The following is a 21,384-nucleotide window of genomic DNA, read 5'->3' on the forward strand; positions in this document are numbered from 1 at the left end:
GCGTCCGTTTCCAAGGGAGCATGACTCTGTACTTTGGCACAACGCACTACCTCCAGCATGTTGTAGCGTGAGCTGTCGCAGAAGTCCCTCACGCCAATCTCTGTGCCCATGTACCAGCCACTGAAGGGGCAGCAAGTGAACTCCAGACCACCGATCTCCAGCAGCATGTTGGAGACAGCCGGGAGGCCGTACCACTTCAGGTCCAGGTCCTTGAACCACTCGTACCTGGGCAGAGCAAACAGGGGAATGACCTGTGGGATCTGAAACTATTTCAACTTCCCTACGTCCAACATTGACATCATCATTAACCACAACAATGTGTAGCCGTCTTTGAAGTGCAGCCAAAACCAACATTAACACAAACGCACCACTTTGGACAGCTTTTCAGTGCTGGACAGAAGCAGACAGGACGTCAATCTACCTCCCAGCACTCAGTGCTCACACCCTCTAGAGGGGTTGATAACATCGCTTTCAGTGTGTTGTTTGCAGAGACGGGTCTAATCTCGTAATGATGAAGCGCTGTTGGTGGTCGAGGCCTGTGCCAAGCTGCTGCCGGAGCTGAGGACCAGTCGATGCAGGGTGCGGAGCAAGAGATGCCAATTTCTTTTGTTTTTTGGGGGCGGGGGGCGGGTCTGGCAATGAGATCAGTGAGTCAAGGGATTCTGAAATGCTCTCTGTGGTCGTGTAGCGACTCAGCGATAGCTCTGCGTGCATCTGTACGTATGAACACTCGTGTGGCTGTCGTACCCAATTCTTTACCGTGATTACGGGTATTAGATGCAGCAGCTTAATGCTTGAGATCTCAAGGGCATTGTAGCTTTATTAAGTGTCCACCAATGTGAGGAAAGTTTTCTTAGAAGTAAAGTGAACACATAAGACAGGAGCTTGAAAACCTCACTAACAAGCCCCATGGTTACCACAAAAGCCGACATAGCAACAGCTAAAGCATGGCTAGCGGTGCTTTCTGGGAACATGCAGCACAGTTGGAATGTGACAATAATCCAATCAGACTTCTTGGCTGAAAAGTACCCCATTGTTTAAGAAGTGTTGTTAAGAGATGTGTGAGTGGGTGGATGGCATTTTTTTTTGTTGTTGTTGTTGTGCGTCGCCCCCACTGTTCTTGTTTTCCTCCATTCCGTATATTTTTTTTGCACACTTAAGAGGGAAGGCATCACTCACTTTGGGTGTGTGAACGGCACCTCCAGGACGAGGTCTTCAGGAAGCTCAAACAGCTCCGGGTCGTTCCCACTGGCTTGGAGCAGGAGGGGCAGGACATCGAAGCGACCCTTCGGAGCTTTCCATCCGAGCTTCACGCAGATCTGGTGACAAAAGGCAACACGCGAGCTGAGCGCAAATAGGACACCTGGTTTCTGTTGCAGGTTTACCACGCAGACTTAAGAGTAATAATCCTCTTTCGTACTTCAGTGAATTCAACGTTAGCGGGGTCTCCGTGGATATTGTCGTCAGGCTGTCTGTAGCCAGCATAACGAATCAGCTGATTGTTCCACACTCGAAAGTCATGCTTGCCATCTGTCCTCTGAGGAAATATGGTGATGGCCGACCTACAAACAAAGAAAAAGACAAAAAAAAAAGGTATCTCAATAATGTGTAATGTAGATATTAATAACAATTAATAATCCCATTATTTGAAAAAACATTGGGAATGACATAATTAGATATCTGAACCGTGCCACAGCAAATTCTTAGATCAATAGCATGTTGATATCTGCACATGCTGTTTAAGGTGAGCCACACATTTTGAGCTATTTGTTGTCCGTAAAATGTCTTCTTTCAGAAATAAAACATGCTAAATAATACTTTGTATATTTAGGTCGTTTTCTCAAAATGAGTTTTTTCTCCACTTCAGTAGCTCTTACATACTCTAAACTTTCCAGCTTCATTCATATCTATATGAAGGTTTTTACAGAGGGGCTTGTTCATATATCAATGACAATGTTGACAATATTTTCTGGTTTAAAGGAGTTTAAAGGAGTGATCGTAAAAAAAACGTTGACAATAATATTTTAGCAAAATGGAACAAGAATATTGAGCCTGGCTTAATCCAATGTTCATATTTCTGCTGTGGAGATGTATGCAAATTAGCGTTTAATTAGATAATGGCTAATTTGCATATTTAAGCTTTACATTTCAGAAAACTTGTAATACAAAAAATAATTGCCTTAATTTATGTAATTAACTCTATTAGTTGAAATGTGTACCCTGTTCCCGTGGAGTGTCTCCCCTGAAGGAGTAAGCTGCTGTGCAACAAAGCATTAGATCCCGAGTATGAATATCTAAGTACATCAATCAACAAGATCGCTAACAGATGGTCGGTAAAGGCATTTTCAATCATGCTATGTCAGAGGACTCATGGCTTCTACCTTTAGTCTGTTCTACATCACAGTGGTGTTTTAATGCCATGACCGGGTACAAAAAAAAAAAGAAAAGTGGTAATTCTGCTAAGCTGGTTGTAAATCACTGAGGAGGGAGAGCAGCTGGTGTGAATCTGGGCCAGTTGTGCCAGCAGTCTACATCTGCAGGGGGAATTGGTCAAACCAATAGTTAGAGTCTGTACGATCAGACATTTCATGTCACTATTAGCACTTGTGGACAACATACAGTGGGGTAATCAATGTCCAAAAGAAGCAGGAAATATTGTATTCAGCAAGCTAAATGTATTCATTTTTCTAGATGCAGGTAAAGCTTTGTTGTACGTGAGTCAAATACTTTTGACAGATGATGTATTAGCACATGCAATATGTGATCACCTAAAAATAGAGAAGTAAAAAGAGAAGATTTTATGAAGTAACATCACATCCCTGTACAGCAGTAGTTTGATATTTTGTTTCACTTCGTAATACAAACGAGTAATAAGTTGTAACCAATGGCTTTGTTAATGTTTAATAAATAATTTACTAATGCGTCATAGATTGGTTATTAGCTGTTGTGAGTAGTGTGATATTACAACATATATTGTCTTTTAGTTCAAGTGAAACCTATTAAAAAGGGAAATCTAATAACATTTTACACGATAATCTCCCACTTGCTACGAATATTTACTGCACTGTAGCGCTGCACAATTTTTCCCACTCGAAATCAATTAACTTGTTTGTTTTGTGCATCATTTTAGGTCCCTTCCTTACATTATATTCATATTTTGTCAAAAACATCTGTCTTTGTAACATTGACAGGTGATTTGGAATAAGCAAAAGGATTCCAGAAAGTATTGCAAACATGTTGCAATATCTTTATTTATGTGCCTGTGTTCATTTATGTTAAAACCAGCCAGACTGAGAGAGGATGTTCTGCTGGCTTTCATCAACATGTGTATCCGGGCTGTCCCTCCGAAGGCCAGGCTAAGAGTAGTAATGAGTCAGAAGCTATCCATCTTCCAAGAAGTAAATACGAGGTGTCACATGTGATTAGGACTTGGCAGAACGTGAGAGAGCGCCGCGCAGGTCTGACAAATGATTGCTTGTTAGCCAGGTCTGCCGCCTCGCCAACGAGGGCAATGATTGGTGCCGAGACGCTGACAGATAGACAGGCAGCAGATAGTGTCAGATACAGTGTGAAGAGACGGAGCGCCTCGCTGACAGATGGGACAGTGGGTCAAGTCAGGGCAAGTCAGGGCAGTCGAAGATAAAGAGGGGGGTGATGAGATGCACCGAGCGGCAGATGGTGGAGGGAAACATGTGTAGGAACACAAGCGGGAGTTGAACACTAGAAAACATGATAAGGAAACAAGACGAATAGTTGAGCTGTGTGTGATTGCACTTGTTTTTACCTCAGGTTGCCTTTGTTGGTGGCGTACTTGATGTGGTTGCAGATGTAGTTGTACATTCCATGAGCTGTTGCGCAGTCTCTAGCATCAAAAACCTAGAAAGCAAACATGAAAATGAAACCTCAGGGAGCAGGTTTACGCACAGCGAAGTGCTTTGAATACACAAATCATATAAAAACAGGACTTTTTTGTGTGTAAGCTGATGTGTTACAGTAAAATGACTGAACCCAAACAACAGCTATACTAGGTCTCTGAGCATCTTCGATATGCAGAATCCATATTGATCCACATTACCTGTCAAAATGTCCGAAACAACATTTAAAGAGTGGAAAGCATCGACAGCCCCATGCTCTGGTTATGGGCGTCCTGTATATTACCTGTAGTTTGGACCACTGGATCCTCCCGACGCATCGGGCAGCGTTCCTCCAGGCGTGCTTGGCCCCATAAATCAGTTCGGTGTCTTTCAGCTGGTAAGTTCCTGAAGCTTCAATCTCCTTGGTCACCTCCTCCAGCCTGTCCACATGGGCCTTAGAGCCAAACCTGCAGGCAGGACAGATGCACAACAGAATGAGAGAACATTTAGGCCTACGTTCAGTACGGGTGGAGCCAAATCCAAATACGGCAAAAGCATCAGCTTCAAAATTCAGCAAAGCACAAAGAGTGATTTCTAATAGCTTTTTTACAAATACGTTAGAAAATGATTTGTTTTTGGGAAGAACAAAAGTCACGAGCTGGTGTTCCTCACATAACTAAGCACGGAGGGTATTTATGCTCCACCTGCTTGTGCAGATGTGACAGGAAGACAATAGAGAGTGGAAGGGAGCCGGCGGAGCCGGATAGATTCATTGCTATATAACAAAAAGACAATGCAGAGAGTAGAAGCGTAATAAGCAATGCAAATAAAAAACATATGAAGTATTAACATTAATTATTGCCCATCCGTGGCAGAAATTAACTCTCAACTCTGCAGATGGAACAGGCCGGGCTTACCTTTTGATGGATGTGTAGTACTGGTCTATGAAGTCAGTGGCCAGTGGAAGAAGCTCCTCTTCGGTTCGGACCTCGTCTGGTTTGCGGACGTGCTGGTTGGGCATCATCACAGAGCCAAGGCACACATTTTCAGAGCAGATTGGCAGCTGAAAAGACAAACACCGTGGCAGATGAGGGAGGCTTTTTCGGGGATTAATTCAGCTTGTTGGTTTTTCGTCATTGCCAAATTGCAACTGAAGAGCCAGGTGATCCTGGCGTATGGTACAGCTCTCTGGTAATGTATCTGCAAATATCAACAATGTTTACTCTTCAGCGAAGAATGACACTAACAGAAAATACCACGTCGGCTCCCCGTGTGTTCAGGCCTTCAGGGTTCACTCACAAGAGACAGCTCCTGTCTCCATCTCTGCGTTGTGATTGAATGCAAAATGAAAGAGGCATGGCAAACTCTTAATTTAATAAGGCCAGAGCTATCACATTACCATTCCTTCTGTATTCATTTTGGATTAACTGGCCAAGTCTTGGTTCTGCTTCATATGAAACAGACGTAAATGCTTCAATTAAACTTCATGCAACTAGAAAGTTTCTTAGACGTTTTTGGCTGCTCTTCTAGCTGTTGTGTGAATCATAATCAGTACAGCTCTTTTGCCCTTTGGAAGGAAGTTTCTAACACTCTCAGGGTGCTGTGGAAAAATAGGTTCACCTGAAATGTTTTACCAGACAACGTACTGCAACGTACCGTTATGTTCAGAGAAATGAAGATATGGAATGGTTTGCCATCAGACGAAAAGAGCTTAAAGAAATACTTGACGGCACAGAACACCCTTACTATATCTGTTTTTCCTTTCCTCAGTCACTACATACACTTTGTTGTTTTTAGTGGTACTACAATTTTATTTTATAGCTGTATCAAATGTTTCACTACTCACATATATTGTGTTTGTTATGTTTGTCATCGTTGTCATTTTTATTATTGTCTATTCATTCTTTTTTGTAGTTTGCTTGTTTTTATTTAGTTTTTTGTTTCCTTTTGGACACACACAAACTAGACTTTCTTGCAAACCCTTCACTACTTTTTTCCTGAATAAAAATGTGTCAATATGATTTAGACCACAAATGTACTGCAACTGTATTTCGTAAGGCCAACAGACCATTGGTAGATCACATCCATCCACACCAAAAGGTTTTCAAATTCCAGTTGTATCATAATATGTTTCACTTGGTTCAGTTTTTATTGTAAGTTCCGGACTCTGAATGCACACAAGGGATCATAATAACAGTTTGACAATCTCTTTCATTACATGGCTCACACATGGCTGGCACGCATGTTAATGAATGAGCAAGTCAGTGAGTCATGGATTGGTATCTTTCTATTAAGCGGAGACAGGAAGACAGAAAGAGTGAGGAGGAACCACAGAAAACAGACAGATGCAGAGGGGAAAATTGCTCATTGCTGAGAGCAACCTTGTGTGGTCAGTTTAATATGATTGGAGTTGAAGTCAGCTGTCACTTTGGTTTGCCTAAATGCCTTCACCAGCTTAGAGAGATCGAATGAGTGAGCGAGAGCGGACGACAGGAACGATGGCGCAGGCGTGCGGGCGAAGAGGAAATTTGACACTGACCCCAGCGCTGCTAAAATTGGCTTGTTACGCTGAACCACACACTTGCACTGTCCAAACACCCAAGACGTGGAGCGGCAGTCCGCCAAAAATAAACTTCCCTTCGTGTCCCTTCCAACAAATCCAACCCCTCGCTACATAAAAGTAAATTGGAGTGAGAATATGTGAATGAAAAGACAAAAATAAAAAGGGATATTTCCAAAAGAAATGGAGGAAGCTGGGAAAGGGTAATTGGCAACAAGAGAGGACAACAATGCGGAGACAAAACAACATGAAGAGTGAGAGGTGACAGAGTGAAAGAGGGGAAATGGATGAGTAGGGAGTGTTAAAAATAAAACAAAGCAATCACTCGTGCTCCAGCACGTCCGCTCATCATACCGCTCTGGGCATTCATGCCAGCCAGCTGTCCTTTTTGAAAAAGACGGATCATCCTCGAATACAGCAGCGTCTGTGATATATAATAAATCTGAAGATGCTATTACAGGCCATTCATTGGGATGCACAGCCTGTGTCCGATAAGTCACAGACGTAATTAGGCTGCCGTTTGCTGTTTACGAATGGCGGCTGTGTTTTGGGGGGTGAATGCTTAAGCAGCGGTGCTCACCTTGTGCTCGGTAGACTGGCTTACTAACGAGAAGGAGAAGCCCTTGGCTGCATGATAAAATGGAAAGATGAATGGGGATCTATCACAGAGAACACCTTTCTTAGCTAATTCTTTGCATGCAGCTTTTTGTTTTTACGTTTTATGTGAATTACCTTTTTTAGCTTTTTGAAGCCACCATGAGAGTGGAGACTGTCTTCCCAAGTCGTTTGCTCAAAAATCGCGTTGTTTCACGCTCTAAACAGCACGTTAACATTCAACAAAGCCCTCTAGTGGCCATTTAATGTGGAGGACTCAAGGCCTTTTCCCACAGAAGTCGTGAGAAATAAGCAACATGAAAATGCTAAATTCTCGCCTGAGAATATGTCGAGGGCTTTTGTTTTGAAAGGTACGAACGAAAGGAGTGGATCAGGTCTACGCAACCTTTGTCAAAGTTCAAAAGAGTAATAATATATGTTTTGGTTTGGACTATACGGAGTCTCCGTGTTGTTTTATGAATATGGGCGTCACTCCACCCGCTCGACACAACTTTATTGGTTGATGCCTTTATTCACGTTGCGAAAACTCAGAACCTCGTTCCAGAAAATAGTATATTACATAATATTTGTATTCTGTGTAAGTGTTCATTACAAAAACAACAGTTGGAATATAACATAAGGATTAATTGCACGAAAAAAATTTCCCCCGTGTGAAATGGTCTTTATGCGGGGATATTTTTGGTTTTGAGTGAAATGTCTTAAACCATTGGGACTTTAACAGTAGACTACTGTTTATTTCCGGCCTCCAACTAACAATCAACGTTGGTTTCTCTCATTTCCGAACCCTAAGCAAGTGTTTATTATTTTAGCCATGATGATAAAAGGTCCTGTAACCTTATGTTATTCTAACCAATATCATGATTAATCCCAAAACAAGTTGGATTTGTGCCTAAACCTAAACCCAGCCTTCACCTCTGTGGTGTAAGATTTTAAAAAAAATCTTATTTTTTAAACAATGATTTTTGTGTCGATTGTGGCGTCAGATCAGGAAAAAGCATGTCATTCGGGAGGCATGGACCACTTTGGAGAACTTATGCTGCTAAGTTTTTTGGTTTCGAGTGAAATGTCTTTGTTAACTGTTGGATGGATTGCTACGATGTCCCCTTCAGAAGAAATTGTAGGTTTTTTTGGAAGGATTTATTGTTTCAAAAGCTTTACCCAAGATTTCCCAAACCCCCCCGCTTTCTAGCTAATTATTACTTTCTAATGTATGTATAGTTGGTGAGGAGCTGAGAAAAGGCACGCCACGCTGCGCTATTGTACTTCAATCTACTTGACTTGCAAATCATGTGTTGATAAGTCTGCACGCTGAATGTTTTTCCAGTCAACCAACACATCATATTTGATGATCATCAGTGCCGTTAACATACAAGTAAAGCCACAGATATCACATCTGTAACATTTGTCTCGATACGTCCTCAACTCAACCCTTTTCATTTTATTATCAAATGTTTAATATTTTATATCCTAGTCAAATGAGGTGGATGTATAATTTCAATTGAAAGTGCAGCCTCAAAACTCTCCATAGCATTGATTATTGATAAACTATATATATTTTGACAATTGAACAAATTAATGTGAGGATTTGTTGCTTTTCTTTATCTTATGTGATGGTAAACTTTGCAACTTTAGTGGTTATAAGAAATTGTTATTTCATTTTTTATTTGTCTTACAGAAACGAAAAAACAATCCACAGATGAGATGATTAATAACAAAAAATAGTTGCTGGTTGCAGTCCTACAGTCAAAACACAAACAACCTAAATGGGCTCAACAGAATTCTAAATGAAGTCATTTTTGCACGGCTGCTGTGATGCATTACATTACAATTGCATCATTCAGGTGTTGCTATTTTTCTGGTCACTTGGCGCCAGTCGTTTTAAGCCTTTTCCCCCATCGTGAAGGGTGTCAGGGCATAAAGAAACCATAGCACCTCACAGCCTTCTTAAGAGAGTCACCACTGTCATAAGAATCTTAGCTACAAAGATGATCTTCTTTCTCATCTTTGCCAGGACAGCTGCCTCAGCGACAAATGTAAACGCTGCGGCAGACGGCTTCATCCAAGCATTAACTGAGCTGATTTCCATGCGCCTCACCTTGCTGGAGCTGTGGTGGAGCGTGTCGCTGTAGACGGTGCCAGTCTCCCAGTTTTTGATCTTGATGAAGCGGGGGCATTTGGAGGGGCTGCCGTTCTGCAGTGACTTAGTGGGCGAGGTCCTGCCCTGAGCCGACGGCTGGAAAGAGCACAAAAACAATTACTCATGAGTCTTTACGTCATGTCTTTGTACCGCGTCCGGCTCAACGGTGCTGACCTCTCGGACACCTTTCGTGCAAGCCGGGGTAAGTCGTTTATGACCGGGAGTCATACTGTGGTGGGCCTTTGATTGCGAGTATCACACATGGACATTAATTGTCAATTGTAAGTGGGGATATCATAAGTAATATCAAGAGGAACTTTAACAGGAGTTATAGAGCTTTCTCTCTCTCTCTGTGGAATATCGACAATTTTTTCTCAAGGAAATTCAGTTTGTCATTGTCCTTAAGTGTCTCTAGCACAGGAATATGCACAGAAACTACTTACATTGTCTCCGCTCTCCGTTTCTGTTTTACTTCCCGCTCCAGGATAAAGGCAATCAACATTTAACAGCAGGTTGATGGCGAGCTAACTCGAGGCTCACTGGGTTTTCCAATACTGTAGCTATTGACTTGTGAATGCCTGCAATTTAACCCCAAAGCCGCCTGTAAGTGTTACTAGAAAATGGCACAGAGTAATCAATGCCACAACTTGGACGCTCTTTCATCGTCTCCCAGAGCATTGTTACTCGCACAGCGGAGCATCTTCTGAACGACAGTGCCACAATCATCATCCTCGCCGGGGAGACGAATACCAACAGAGTCACGCCAGTTGGGTCTCATTGTCACTCCGCATCTTCTCAAACAGCAGAGAGGAATGAGGTGGATTGAATTGAATTTGATTTTGCACTCACTGAGGATGAGAGCTTAGTTCCTATGTGTTCACGCTCCAACAGCAGTAACCCCCACTGTGCGGCTCAGATAATATGACACATTATCACCGAGGTTGTGGACAGAAAGAAAGATCATTGTACCGGAAAGAGCTCTCAAAGAAAAGCAGATGCAAGGAATTAAAGGTTGTTGACAGAAGAAGCAGAGCAGTTGCGTATTTGACGATGAATGCATGTCTTGTCGCTCACTGACCAGAAGCTATAGCTTAGAGTCACTTTTCTATTAACGCCACATGCAGGTTTCAGAGAAGCCTGTTTATATGAACAGCCCGTAAATGTCACTTTACTTTTTGCTTTATTCATACATGTGTACCGACGTACATTTTAAATGTCAGAGTCACTGTGGAAGGATGCCGGCTTTTTTGCTCCTGAAAAAAAAAAAACTGACATAAGAGCGAGTTCAGCTAGTAAATGAAGCATGTCCAATTGACCTTTTGCTAAACCCCTCCCCCGAACAGAGGTTGCCCAATCACAGCTTCGCCAATGCAGCTACGATTGGCAGGTCCTTCAAGGTCTGTGTCCAAAATCACTCCCTCGTTCACTTATTCACCACCCACTCAATTATCAGCAGTAATTTGCAATTTGTACACTTACTGATCCTTATCATTTCACATTGACACCGACTGCTGTAGAGTTGCTCAATGGGCAGTTTTCACATTTGTGAAATGCAGCTCAATTTACATCTTTATTTGGATTTTGGGAAGGTTGAGCTAAAGAAAAAGTCAGCCATAAAACATTCTCCAACCGAGTCATGGAGCCAACGTTGGCGTACTGTAATCATGTACTCACTACAGCTGATAAAACGTTCTACCAACATTTCAGTCTGCAATAGACGGTCACCAGCTGCAAATGTCAGCTTGTATTTATCCAACTCCGAAATCAAGGACACATTTTTTTGTAAATTAGTACAAATTTCGAGTGTACATCTGCCCCGTTAATTTTATAAAGTACATTTGAGGAGAAAGCTGTCGGGCATAGCAACAGTAGCATGTCTTAGCAATTACAACAACACTGATGGAAAAACAAATATATAGAGGGACAACGTTGAACAGATCATGCTTCCTGATCTCCTTGTTTGCTAATGCACAAACTAAGTCCAGTCTGTTTTAATGACACAGACCTCCCTCTTGTAGTCCATATTACTGGGATAAATTGCCGGACCACACATACACTTACTTGTAAATCCCGTCATGACTCATTTACGAGGCCTAAATGTCAGGAATGAGGTGTGGATGTAACAGAAGGGAGCGTCCATGGAGCTAGAAACAAAGATAATTGAAGCTAACCTGATGAAGATGATTTCATAACAGGATGTAATGACCAAAGACAGACTCTCTGGTTAATGCAGTTACGCAGCAAAAGTTTCTCATTCACCCACCAATTAAAACTTCTGATGGAAAAAGGAGATAATGAGCGCAAGACAGGGGGTAGATGGGAAAAGATCAAATTAAGAAAGTGAGACTGACAGCCTCAGAAGTGGAAATAGATAGTCGTTAAATATTTATATGGTTTAGTCATGCACATTTATGGTTTGACATCTGGTACCTTATTCAGTGGTGATTAAGCCAGTGCGTGTAAAAAACAAAGGAAGGTGCAGAGGCATATCTTCGCATTCAACGGATCATCAAACAGGTGGTGTCTCCAGAGCTCACTAGCTGGTGGAATTTGACAGAACATTCTGTCACCTTTCCTTTGCAACGGGCATTTAAATATTAAATTATAGGCAAGAGTGGAAGCTCAAACTGAAGGCACTTGGAAAATCCTTCACCAAATTGAGAAAAACTAATTTGCAGGCCATCAGCATGTCGCTTGAAGTTCATGTATTTAAATCGTACAAAGTTTTCTTAAGTGTCTGACTAGAGTCTATCGAATTAAACACTTAGTGATGAGCCATCCAAGTTAGCATCAGTGTCTAGCAAAACGCCTGCAGGGGAACGTCTTGTTAATGAGTCGGTACGCATGCATATACACACACACACACACACACGCACACACACGCGCACACTGATTCCACTTCCCCAACACACTTTTCTAGAAGCACACGTTTCCTCAGTCTGAGCACACACTACCAGGAAAGAGATCTAGTTCCTTACCACATTATACATACATATCCTCTCTTACCGCCTTCAAATAATGCCTGCACCCCCCCCCCCCCCCCCCCCCCCCTTTCAAACACTCTCACACAAATATTCTCACAAACACGCACATTAACACCCTCTCTTCTCTGCAGGTCTGAGGGGCTGCATCATTTCTACAGGGGCCACATTTCATGGAGAGAGACGGATCAGCAGCTGCACGTATTCATTAGGCCTCCAGGAATCATTTCGCCCCATCCGGTCCCATTGACGGGGGCTGGAGCAACATCACAAGTGGGTGGATAACGTGGACCATGTGCAGATTACGACGCTATCCCTGTCACAGACTCTCCGACCTGTGACCAGACCCTTCTGTGTGGAAGGCATAAGCTGGATTTAATGCAGCATCAGCGTCCCCCCCCCCCACCCCCCCGCACCGGAAGGATCTAATGCCTAGGTGATGGGATCTTAAGCAAAGGCTTTTCTACTATGTGCAAAGAAGCAACACAGATGTGCGTGCTCAGTATCTGAAAGCATGAAAAGGGCCAATAGTGTGGATTATTGTACAAAGCCACAGAGGCAAAAGCAGCCATGGATGCACATGCATTATACAGCTACAGATTCACTCAGCAGGTCTGCTCATGAACATTTGCAAACACATGCACGCACAGACACAAGGATTTGGAGTTATTGATCTAAGAGGGTAGAGTACCACCAACATATGCTCACACATGATTTCTTCTATCGCTAAATCATTTCAAGGGCTGAACATTGGTTTCATTTTACCTTGTCAGTGTCAGCGTTGTGGAGCTCCTGCGGCATGTTTTCCAGCATTCTGTTCTTATCTGACGCCAGCTGGGGAGACGTGCCATTTCCCACGCCAAGGTCCCTGGAGGTCATACACAATTTTCTGTCAGGTGTGTGTGCGCTCACATCTGGTGCAAAATAGCGCTTTTATTTGTTAAAAGCCAAACATGCAAACACACACAGGCAGTAAACAAGACGCCTTTCTTCCATCTTTACAAATAAATAAACCATGGACTTGTACACTCTCCAAAATGCTATTAAATCAGGAATCCCTGCACAATGTCTAAAGGGTCTGCACACCCACACAGGTGTTTTCTCTGTTCGGGCCTTCGTGGGTGTGTAGACGGAGCTTGGCTAGCGTTTATTCAGTGTTTCCCATTTTCACCCCTTGCGGTGCTGCAGTGGGACAACTTGCTCCTACATGTCAGCCTCAGTGAGATTGTTGGTGTGAGCCATAAGAACTCAACAGAATGAAAAAAACAAAAAACTTGTGAGTGACAAGGGTAAGTCAGGTACCTAAAAATTAATTACAAAAGATGTTTAACATACCGCAGCTGCCACTCACTCAGCAAAGGGCTGGGCTGTAACGCAACATTCCTAAGAGTCTAAAGGAGAAGGGGGGGAGGGGAGGTTGCCGTGCTGCTGAATGCATAAACACGGCAAACTCATCGGCGTGTGATTTCAAGTATGCGTTCCTGCAATCGAAAAACGCCCACACACATATATCGCCATCGACCGACTTTCACACTCCCCCGCTGCCCAATGTTTCTCATGAGCACGTGCTAATTGTAAATCCTCACAGGCATCCCTTGTCCCTTTCACACTCCCTGTCACGGTGTATCTCTTTACTGCCGCAATCTGCGCGAGCATATTTCATCCCCACAATTCAGAGCTGGAGTTCAGAGACGCAGAAACACAGAGAGAAGTTGCATGTGTCGTTTGTCATTAGCTCTGATGCAGAGCGTCATCAGCCTCATGCTGGATTGTGAAATCGTAACCGCTTCGGCTCTGAAAACAAGCCGACCGTTATGATTAATAGTCATCAAGAAATAATTTGAGAGATGTCATTTCATAAACGTTCCCAGGAAGAAAGGAAACAACACATTATTGGCTATTCTTTTCACAATAACCTGTCTCATTAGCTTTTGCTTTGAGCTCTGCAGAAAACCTTCCAAAGTTATAACACAGGATACAATTAAGTTAGCTCCTGCCTGGTGCCGACCAAATGTCAACATGTTCTGTAATGTTGTAGGATTAAACCTTATTAAGAATAGCCATTCAAGCAAGACTTCACCGTTCATGCTTTTCTAAGCACACGTCTTTCTAGAATTCAATGAATATCCGAAAAGTGCATTCGTGAACGACGAGGTCAAGAATCTCATATTGATTCGAGGAGACGGTGGCCTCAATTTGATTTAAATTGGTCGAGGAGTACAATAGCGGATAACCGAGACGCCAATATCAACAGTACACTGTGCAGACCATTTAGAGTCTGGGATGGAATATTGGCGCAGACTGACGCCTTATGAAAAGCTTCTCCAGGGTTAAGACTTAAAACAAACTTAAAGCACTCTGAGCACAACATTTGTCAGTCTCTCTCATGAAATGTTGAAAAGGAAACATGCTGAATACAGAACTGTTGCCAATTTCACGCGTCTCAACGACTTGCTTGCTGAAACACTGCTGCACCCGACCTCCACAACCAAGAGGGACGGTTTCGCTCTCTTGCAAGCTGATAATGAATGGCCTAATGTGTGAGATAAGCTTTGTGTTGCAGACTGCTAATTGGGGTCTACTAATGTCACCTTATTATGGGAATTGACATCAACACTAATGTAGCGAATATAATCCTATGTCTATCCTAACATATTTGTATGGGAGCTGTAGTGTCAAACTAAGTCAGATTGCAATAACATTCTGATACTTTCAAACTATTTTTCGGAAACTTTTTAGAACCAATCTCAGGCCACAGATGCAGCTAAATAGCCTCAAAACCTGACCCAAGAGAGGAAGTTACATTTAACATCTGAAAAACAGCCTTAGACAAGCTACATTGTTTGTTTTACAGAAGTTTATATAAACCTGAATAAGAGTTACCACAGTAATTGAAGAATGTCACCCGATATCGTCATGAATGTTGTGACAGTAATTACTTGGCACTGAACACCGAGTCATATTAGGTGAACGAGATGCCTGTCTGACAGCTGCTGTTACAATGCAGCTGGTTCAGGTAGTTTAGGGACAGCAGGGCAAAGTGAGTGGGGAGACTTCCTTTCAATCAGAGGACCAGGTGTAGGCTCTTCTGTAAGCCACTAACCACCATGTTGGCGAGCCCTTGACTTAACTTGTGTTTCTATTTCTACAAAGGCTCTGACTCCGACTTGCACTCTGGAGGGGTACGAACACAAAGACACTAGCTGAGGGTTCAGTAAGGTAGTATCACATGACGAGTTACCAGGCCACTTGGATCTCGGTATCTCTTCTCCCCACATTCCTCTGGCCTTCTCCGTTGATCTCCTTTTTGCTGTTTTTGATGAGGCGCAGCACTGGTTCGATCTCCTTCAGCAGCTCGTTGTTCTCCTCCAGCCCGTTGCACAGGAGACCGCCGCGGCTCCCGTCCCTCATCAGCAGGGGGTCCTGGGCCTGCACGCCCCCCTTCTGGAGGAGGGACTGGGTGATGGACGGAGATGACAGGTTCTCGATGGCCCTGAGCTGTGGCTCCTTGTTGACCTGCTGCCCGGGGCTGAATGGGCTGAGAGGGGAGCAGTGCTCGTAGGACTTTGAAGGTGGGAAGGCAGGACGTGTGACCCTCACTGTGCGTTGGCGGCCGTCTCCAGACAGGGTGGTCTCCAGGTGGGTGGTGAAGCCCTCTGGTCCACGGAGGATCAGCACGGCGTGGCTCTCCGGTGACACGTTCTTCAGCGTTTCCAGGGCCCGTTCATAGGACAGGTCCACCAGGGGCTTGTTGTTGACAGCCAAGACGATGTCGCCCACCTGCACAAGGCCGCACTCCTCTGCTGCGCCGCCGCGGATGAGGTCGGACACGATGACAGGCGGCTTGGACACCCTCTGCTTCACCAGAAAGCCCAGACCGCCGACCTTCCTCTTGAAAAGACGCACCGAGATGATGTTGGGCTGCAGCTGGCAGACTGTGGGCTCTGACTCCTGCATGGTGCCCGTGTGTGTGTGTGTCCGATCTGGTGTGTGTGCGAGTGCGAATATGTGTGTCCCCAGGGATGTTTCTGAAAAGCAACAGAAGGAAGAGGGGAAATAGGAAGTTCTATTAGTTTTAGAGGAAATTACCAGTGTGTTGATTTAACATAAGCCAAAGAGGGTGCATGATTCATTCAAGCAGAGTGTCATATTACACAGATCATTAAGTGCAGTTGAGCTGCGGATGCAAAATATCGCCATGGACATGAAAAATTCTATTTTCCAACTGATCAGACCCGCTCGGACCTCTGTGATCCTCAATATTGGCATCACGGTGACTAAACACTGTGTCAAAGGGTAATGTTCTAAATGCAAATATTGGCAAGACTCGATGTTAACAGGTTCATGGGATTTGGACGCAAGCACAGAGTACAATTGTATGCTACTTTGGTGGTATTTCCATTTTAAGCTACTATATATGAAATAGTGCACGTTTAACAGCTACAGATTTGAAATGGTCAGTTTATAGAATAGAATGCATTATTTTAGATTAGACTACCCAACAGTATAAACATGTTAATGCATCCATGATATCGATTCAATACTATCGCCCAAAAGCATTGGTGCATTCTGCATTACATATTTGTATGTGTTTTGCTGGTTTGAGTGATGGACTTTTATCATAAAAGTAGACTTTGAGAAATGTTATGTAATAGCAATACAAATGAAAGAAAGTTTCATTCATGAATTCATCCTGGGAGGAAGAGAGAGAGAGAGAGAGAGAGAGAGAGAGAGAGAGAGAGAGAGAGTGCGCTTTGGCACACTGTGATTTCAAGGCAGTGTCCATAAGGCTTCAGTTTACAAAAGCAGTAAATATCAAGCTCTGAAATCAAATTATCTAAATTAACTTGGAACAAATCAAAGAGAGATGAGTAAAAGTTGTTTATTTGAAGTTTAGTGTAGATATGTATGTGTGCTTTATCAAAAAGACAGTAATGACATGAGGGTGGTCATCCCCCTCCCCATCATCTGTTTTCAAGAACTGTGATCATTCAATAGTTGGATTTTCTTCTAAAGATTTGTCTTTTAACGTCTTAACATTGCTCCCCTGGGGGGGTCACACCATCTCTTATTTTAGAGCTCGGTGCAACACTTGACACACCCGATGCGAACATTCTGTTCAGCTGAAGCTGCTCTGCCGCGTACTGCGCAGTCGGTCAGTACACGAGGACAGGCACGCGGCGTATAGCGAGAACGATTCAGCACCAAGGTCAGCGCTCCGCTCTTTACAACAGCCTCTCTGAATGCTGCCCGCTCTCGCACTTTCCGCTTTGGGTTATTCTCTCTGCTCCCCTGCAACAGTTCGTTCACTTTTATCGGTTTGATTTTCTTTCCAGCACAGGAAGGGGATGCCCTTGAATGTGTGATGTCGCTGCAATATGAAACCAACTTCCACAGAGCCCAATGAGCGAGGCGCTGACTTGTAGCTATACGTGCGATCGTTCAAACGATTTAACTCCACTTTGCATATCAGTAAAAAAAGATCACACATTGAAGGGGGTGAGGTTTTTGGTCCGTGGCGCGCGTTCATAAATACTGACTGAACTGTCCTGGGGCACAGGAATAACTCAAGTACCCGGCACTTTAATCCTCACTCTGTGTAGCGGCACCCTACGAAGATCTGGAATTGCCAATAACGGATGCGACTATTGATTGAAATGCGCTCTGATCTTGAATATTAAAATCTTCTCTTTTTTGTTGCTAGGTGTCTGACCTGGGTATAGGATGAACTTCTATTATAATGTCGTAATTAAACGACTTAATAAAGGCCGGAAAAGACGAATTATTGGTGATTCGGAGCTAAATAAAGTAAAGTTTGAACTAGTTTTAGTCGTTTGTGAAAAGAGCTTCTACTTTGCAAAGGTTTAACATCTTTTCAAATGGAGACAAAGGCATACCAACAACATAGCATGAACGTCTTACTTGTCTTGTAACAGTATTGATCCTGCAGCGAGCAGCCGTGCAGGGACCAAGGGTCGGGGTCCCGTTGTTGGGTTCATGTCAGAGGGGCAAAATCGAGTTTTATTGTTTTACTGTGCTCACGCGGTGCATTTTCCAAAAATTACATATGCGTTTATTATGTGGTTGCTTTTTTGTATACGTCGGTTTGTCTCCAAACATCGACCAAAGAGCTGGGCCACGTTTTGTCGTATATGATTATTCAACAGCAGTAAGACAAATGTGGACTGCATTTTGCCAACATAAGTCCCCACACATCACATGAGTATTGTGCGTGTTGCTATCGATGTAAAAATAAAACATTAACCAATCACAAAATGCAAAGAAACCCGATTGACATTATTTCAATCTCATGACTACACAACAGTGGAACACATCAAAACTTCACACACATGCAAGGGGACTCGCTGCACTGCTCTCCTCAATACAATCGACAACAATTGCACAAGATGTTCCCGTCAAGATTAAGTCTCATTGGTATTTACCATAGCAACAAGTTGTGCCGACTTTTGGCAAAAAAATACAAATAGCATCGCAAATAAGGCTAAAAACATATGCAATTTGTGTGACCACGAGATATTTCAATGAAAACACATCCTGTCTGATCCACAGGTTTGCACACTAGTTCAGGAACGCTCCATCCACCCTCAACAATCTCAGCTGCAGAAACGGGGACATTGATTTCCAGTAGAAAATATTCGGTCTGAACGTCTGGACCTCTTTTTGTACTCTTTTTTTTTTTTTTAAACCCAGCTAAAATACGATTACAACATCAAAACATCCATTTGTCTGAAAATGCTGGGATCTTGTTCAGTTGGGGGTTGAAAGAGCAGATATTGATCGAATGAATATCTCCAAAGTCATAATGCATTTGTTGGTGAAATGTGGTCTACTCAAAAACTTAATTTCAAAGCATTTAATGTTTTATATTTAAAAAAGGCATACACATGGAACTATATATAGACTGTGTGCTGCCAACAAGAAGCTTCCAGGACATCGTTGTGGGAGAATTTCCATCCGATAATGTCAAATAAGTGGCCTTACTGCAGTAATGCGCATGCGCAGGACTGGTTCGACTTCGAAGGTAGTAGCCTACCTGCCAGGATGTGCACAAGGACTTACGGAGCAAGATGAATGAACTAATGAAATGAACACGAGGATTCACGCCAACTATACTCTGTTTTTAATTGTATTACTGCATTTCAATAAAGCATACAGGAATTACCACCTTTTGTTTAATTACATGCTGTTCTCGATGCGCTAGGCTGCTAGTTTTTAGCGTTAGCATCTTAGCTTGTAGGATACTGCACCGTGGTCCTGGACCAACAGTAAACATAGCCTAACATGCTGCCAGACTATTTTTGAACAACACTTGCTTGTGTGTAATGTTGGCATGCATATGTGACTGGCTTTATGGGCTGTTGCTGTAGACTATAACATTGCATTTATTTAATTTAGTTTGGATGAGGAGGGACTGAATACGACAAAGTGATGTACAGACAAGAAGTTGTGTAAAACATTGTTGTTTGGCATACAACAACACACACACCTTGTAGAGCATGATGTGTAACAGAGAGAGGCTACCATGTGTATCCTTAGTTGTGCATGTCAAAGTTCAATTGCAGTTTTGCTCAAAAGGTATAACAAACTCTTATTGATATTATTTATTTTTTATTAACAGGTGTCCACCACATGACCATCTGAAAAAGGCTTGTGGTGGCTTTGAAAAAAAGCATCTATAGAAGGAAAGGGGGATTTGTTTATTGTTTGCACTGTCCATAATCATGTATTTTTCTATTTCATTGTAATTGTAGATAAATGACATTGTTTATGTTAAACATAAGTTGTTGCTTGATGAATACAAATTAATTGTAGCCTGTGACACATGGGTTTGTTTGTCCTTTTAGTGGAAACTGTGGATGTGTTAGTTTATAAATTACTACTTTTACATTGAACATTTAAAAAGACATTAAAAACTGGATTAAAATTGACTTTGTCTTTTCACCGAATATGTGTAGAGGTGGAATAAACGTTCACATTTAGACCAGATTTCACTGGGGTTTGCAATACTGGCTTTCAACGGAGAAATGTGGATGTGGTTTCTTAGTTAAGCTCCAAAACGATGATAAGCTATTATTAGCACAATGTAGAGGATGAAAAATGTCACTATTGCAAATACAATGTGATATGCTCTCAATGTGTTTGTTAAGGCAACGTCTTCAAAAAGTCGATAAAAAAAATAAAAATGAATAAAAAAAAAACTTTTACTATTGAACAATTTTGAGCGTCTTTTGATCAGTGACCATGGTCGTTTTTTAAACGTCTTTTCAAAGGGAAAAAAGGGCAGCCCTTCTACATCCTCATCCACCAGGGGAATGCGCAGCCTAATTTTCATCAGAAACAAAAGAACACATATAAAAGGGAGCAGAGTGGATTAAAAGGAACAACTCACCCCCCTGACAACAAGGTCGCTGTCACAACGACCTGCTGCAGCGAACTTGGGATAAAACTCCTGCGCTCCTGCGTCTCTTCCTCAGCAGCGGCTGCACGAGTCTGTCATCCAAACAAACAAAAAAACGTCTCCAAGCCGCAGCGACGCGCTCTGCCTCTCTAGAGACGAGGCACGCTTGTGCCTTTTCTCGCGCACCGGGGCGCCTTATAAATGCAGAGCAGCGGGAGGCACGGTGACGAGCTTGGAGAGAGAGCCGTGCGCGGGCATTTAAATCTAACGGTGGGTGGGTTTAGTTGTGTCGGATATCGTCATCAATCAGCATGCAACAGTCGACTCTCCTCATATTCACAATCCTCCTGGAGCCCGCTGTAGGCCTTGTGAGTGGGGCAAGGGAGGGCAAGGTGTGCCCCTTCTTGATTGTGAGCTCTTAAACTTGCAGTATCCCAGTGAGCATTATTCAAGTACTTATAAAGTATGTCGTCATACACTGCGCTCTGCAAATCCGGTGGGTAATCTCTGGTCCTGTGTTACTTTCAAAGTTGTAGAGGCAGTCTTGCCCCAATCCCAATGCCCCCCTGTAATGGAAAAGGCTGAAGAGCATGAGATTTGACTAAAAGTGCAACTCAGGGGTTAAAAGAAAAACCCTCTTGATTTATGTCACACCAAACACCTCTTCTTACATTACAAATGCAAGTAATAAAACACAGGCATGGCATTTATGAGAAGATTCCAGTCCAAAATTCGTGTTCGCAGCAGACAGAAAAAATGAGCACCATGACCTTAAACTGACAATGCAGAGAGACTAAAATCAAATGTAATCAAGCTGC

At 42.9% G+C, this 21,384-nt stretch overlaps 1 protein-coding gene across 4 annotated transcripts in view; it reads right to left on the minus strand.

Moving 5' to 3' along the window:
* Positions 1 to 20,716, minus strand: part of nos1 (nitric oxide synthase 1 (neuronal)) — a gene marked incomplete at its 3' end in the record, with an annotated part of 42,392 nt that extends 21,676 nt beyond the window's left edge. For all 4 annotated transcript variants that reach the window (XM_079161399.1, XM_079161397.1, XM_079161396.1 and 1 more), the window contains exons 1-10: positions 20,558 to 20,716; positions 15,389 to 16,175; positions 12,913 to 13,015; positions 9,125 to 9,262; positions 4,772 to 4,917; positions 4,159 to 4,321; positions 3,785 to 3,876; positions 1,421 to 1,562; positions 1,180 to 1,319; positions 51 to 225 (exon numbers count right to left, since the gene is read on the minus strand). In XM_079161399.1, coding sequence (XP_079017525.1) covers positions 51 to 225; positions 1,180 to 1,319; positions 1,421 to 1,562; positions 3,785 to 3,876; positions 4,159 to 4,321; positions 4,772 to 4,917; positions 9,125 to 9,262; positions 12,913 to 13,015; positions 15,389 to 16,104 — 1,815 coding nt within the window. In that variant the 5' untranslated portion in view covers positions 16,105 to 16,175; positions 20,558 to 20,716. The remainder of the gene's footprint in view (positions 1 to 50; positions 226 to 1,179; positions 1,320 to 1,420; positions 1,563 to 3,784; positions 3,877 to 4,158; positions 4,322 to 4,771; positions 4,918 to 9,124; positions 9,263 to 12,912; positions 13,016 to 15,388; positions 16,176 to 20,557) is intronic.
* Positions 20,717 to 21,384: the final 668 nt, after the last annotated feature.

Source organism: Pholis gunnellus (genome assembly GCF_910591455.1).
Source record: "Pholis gunnellus genome assembly, chromosome: 6".
Classification (NCBI taxonomy): domain Eukaryota; kingdom Metazoa; phylum Chordata; class Actinopteri; order Perciformes; family Pholidae; genus Pholis; species Pholis gunnellus.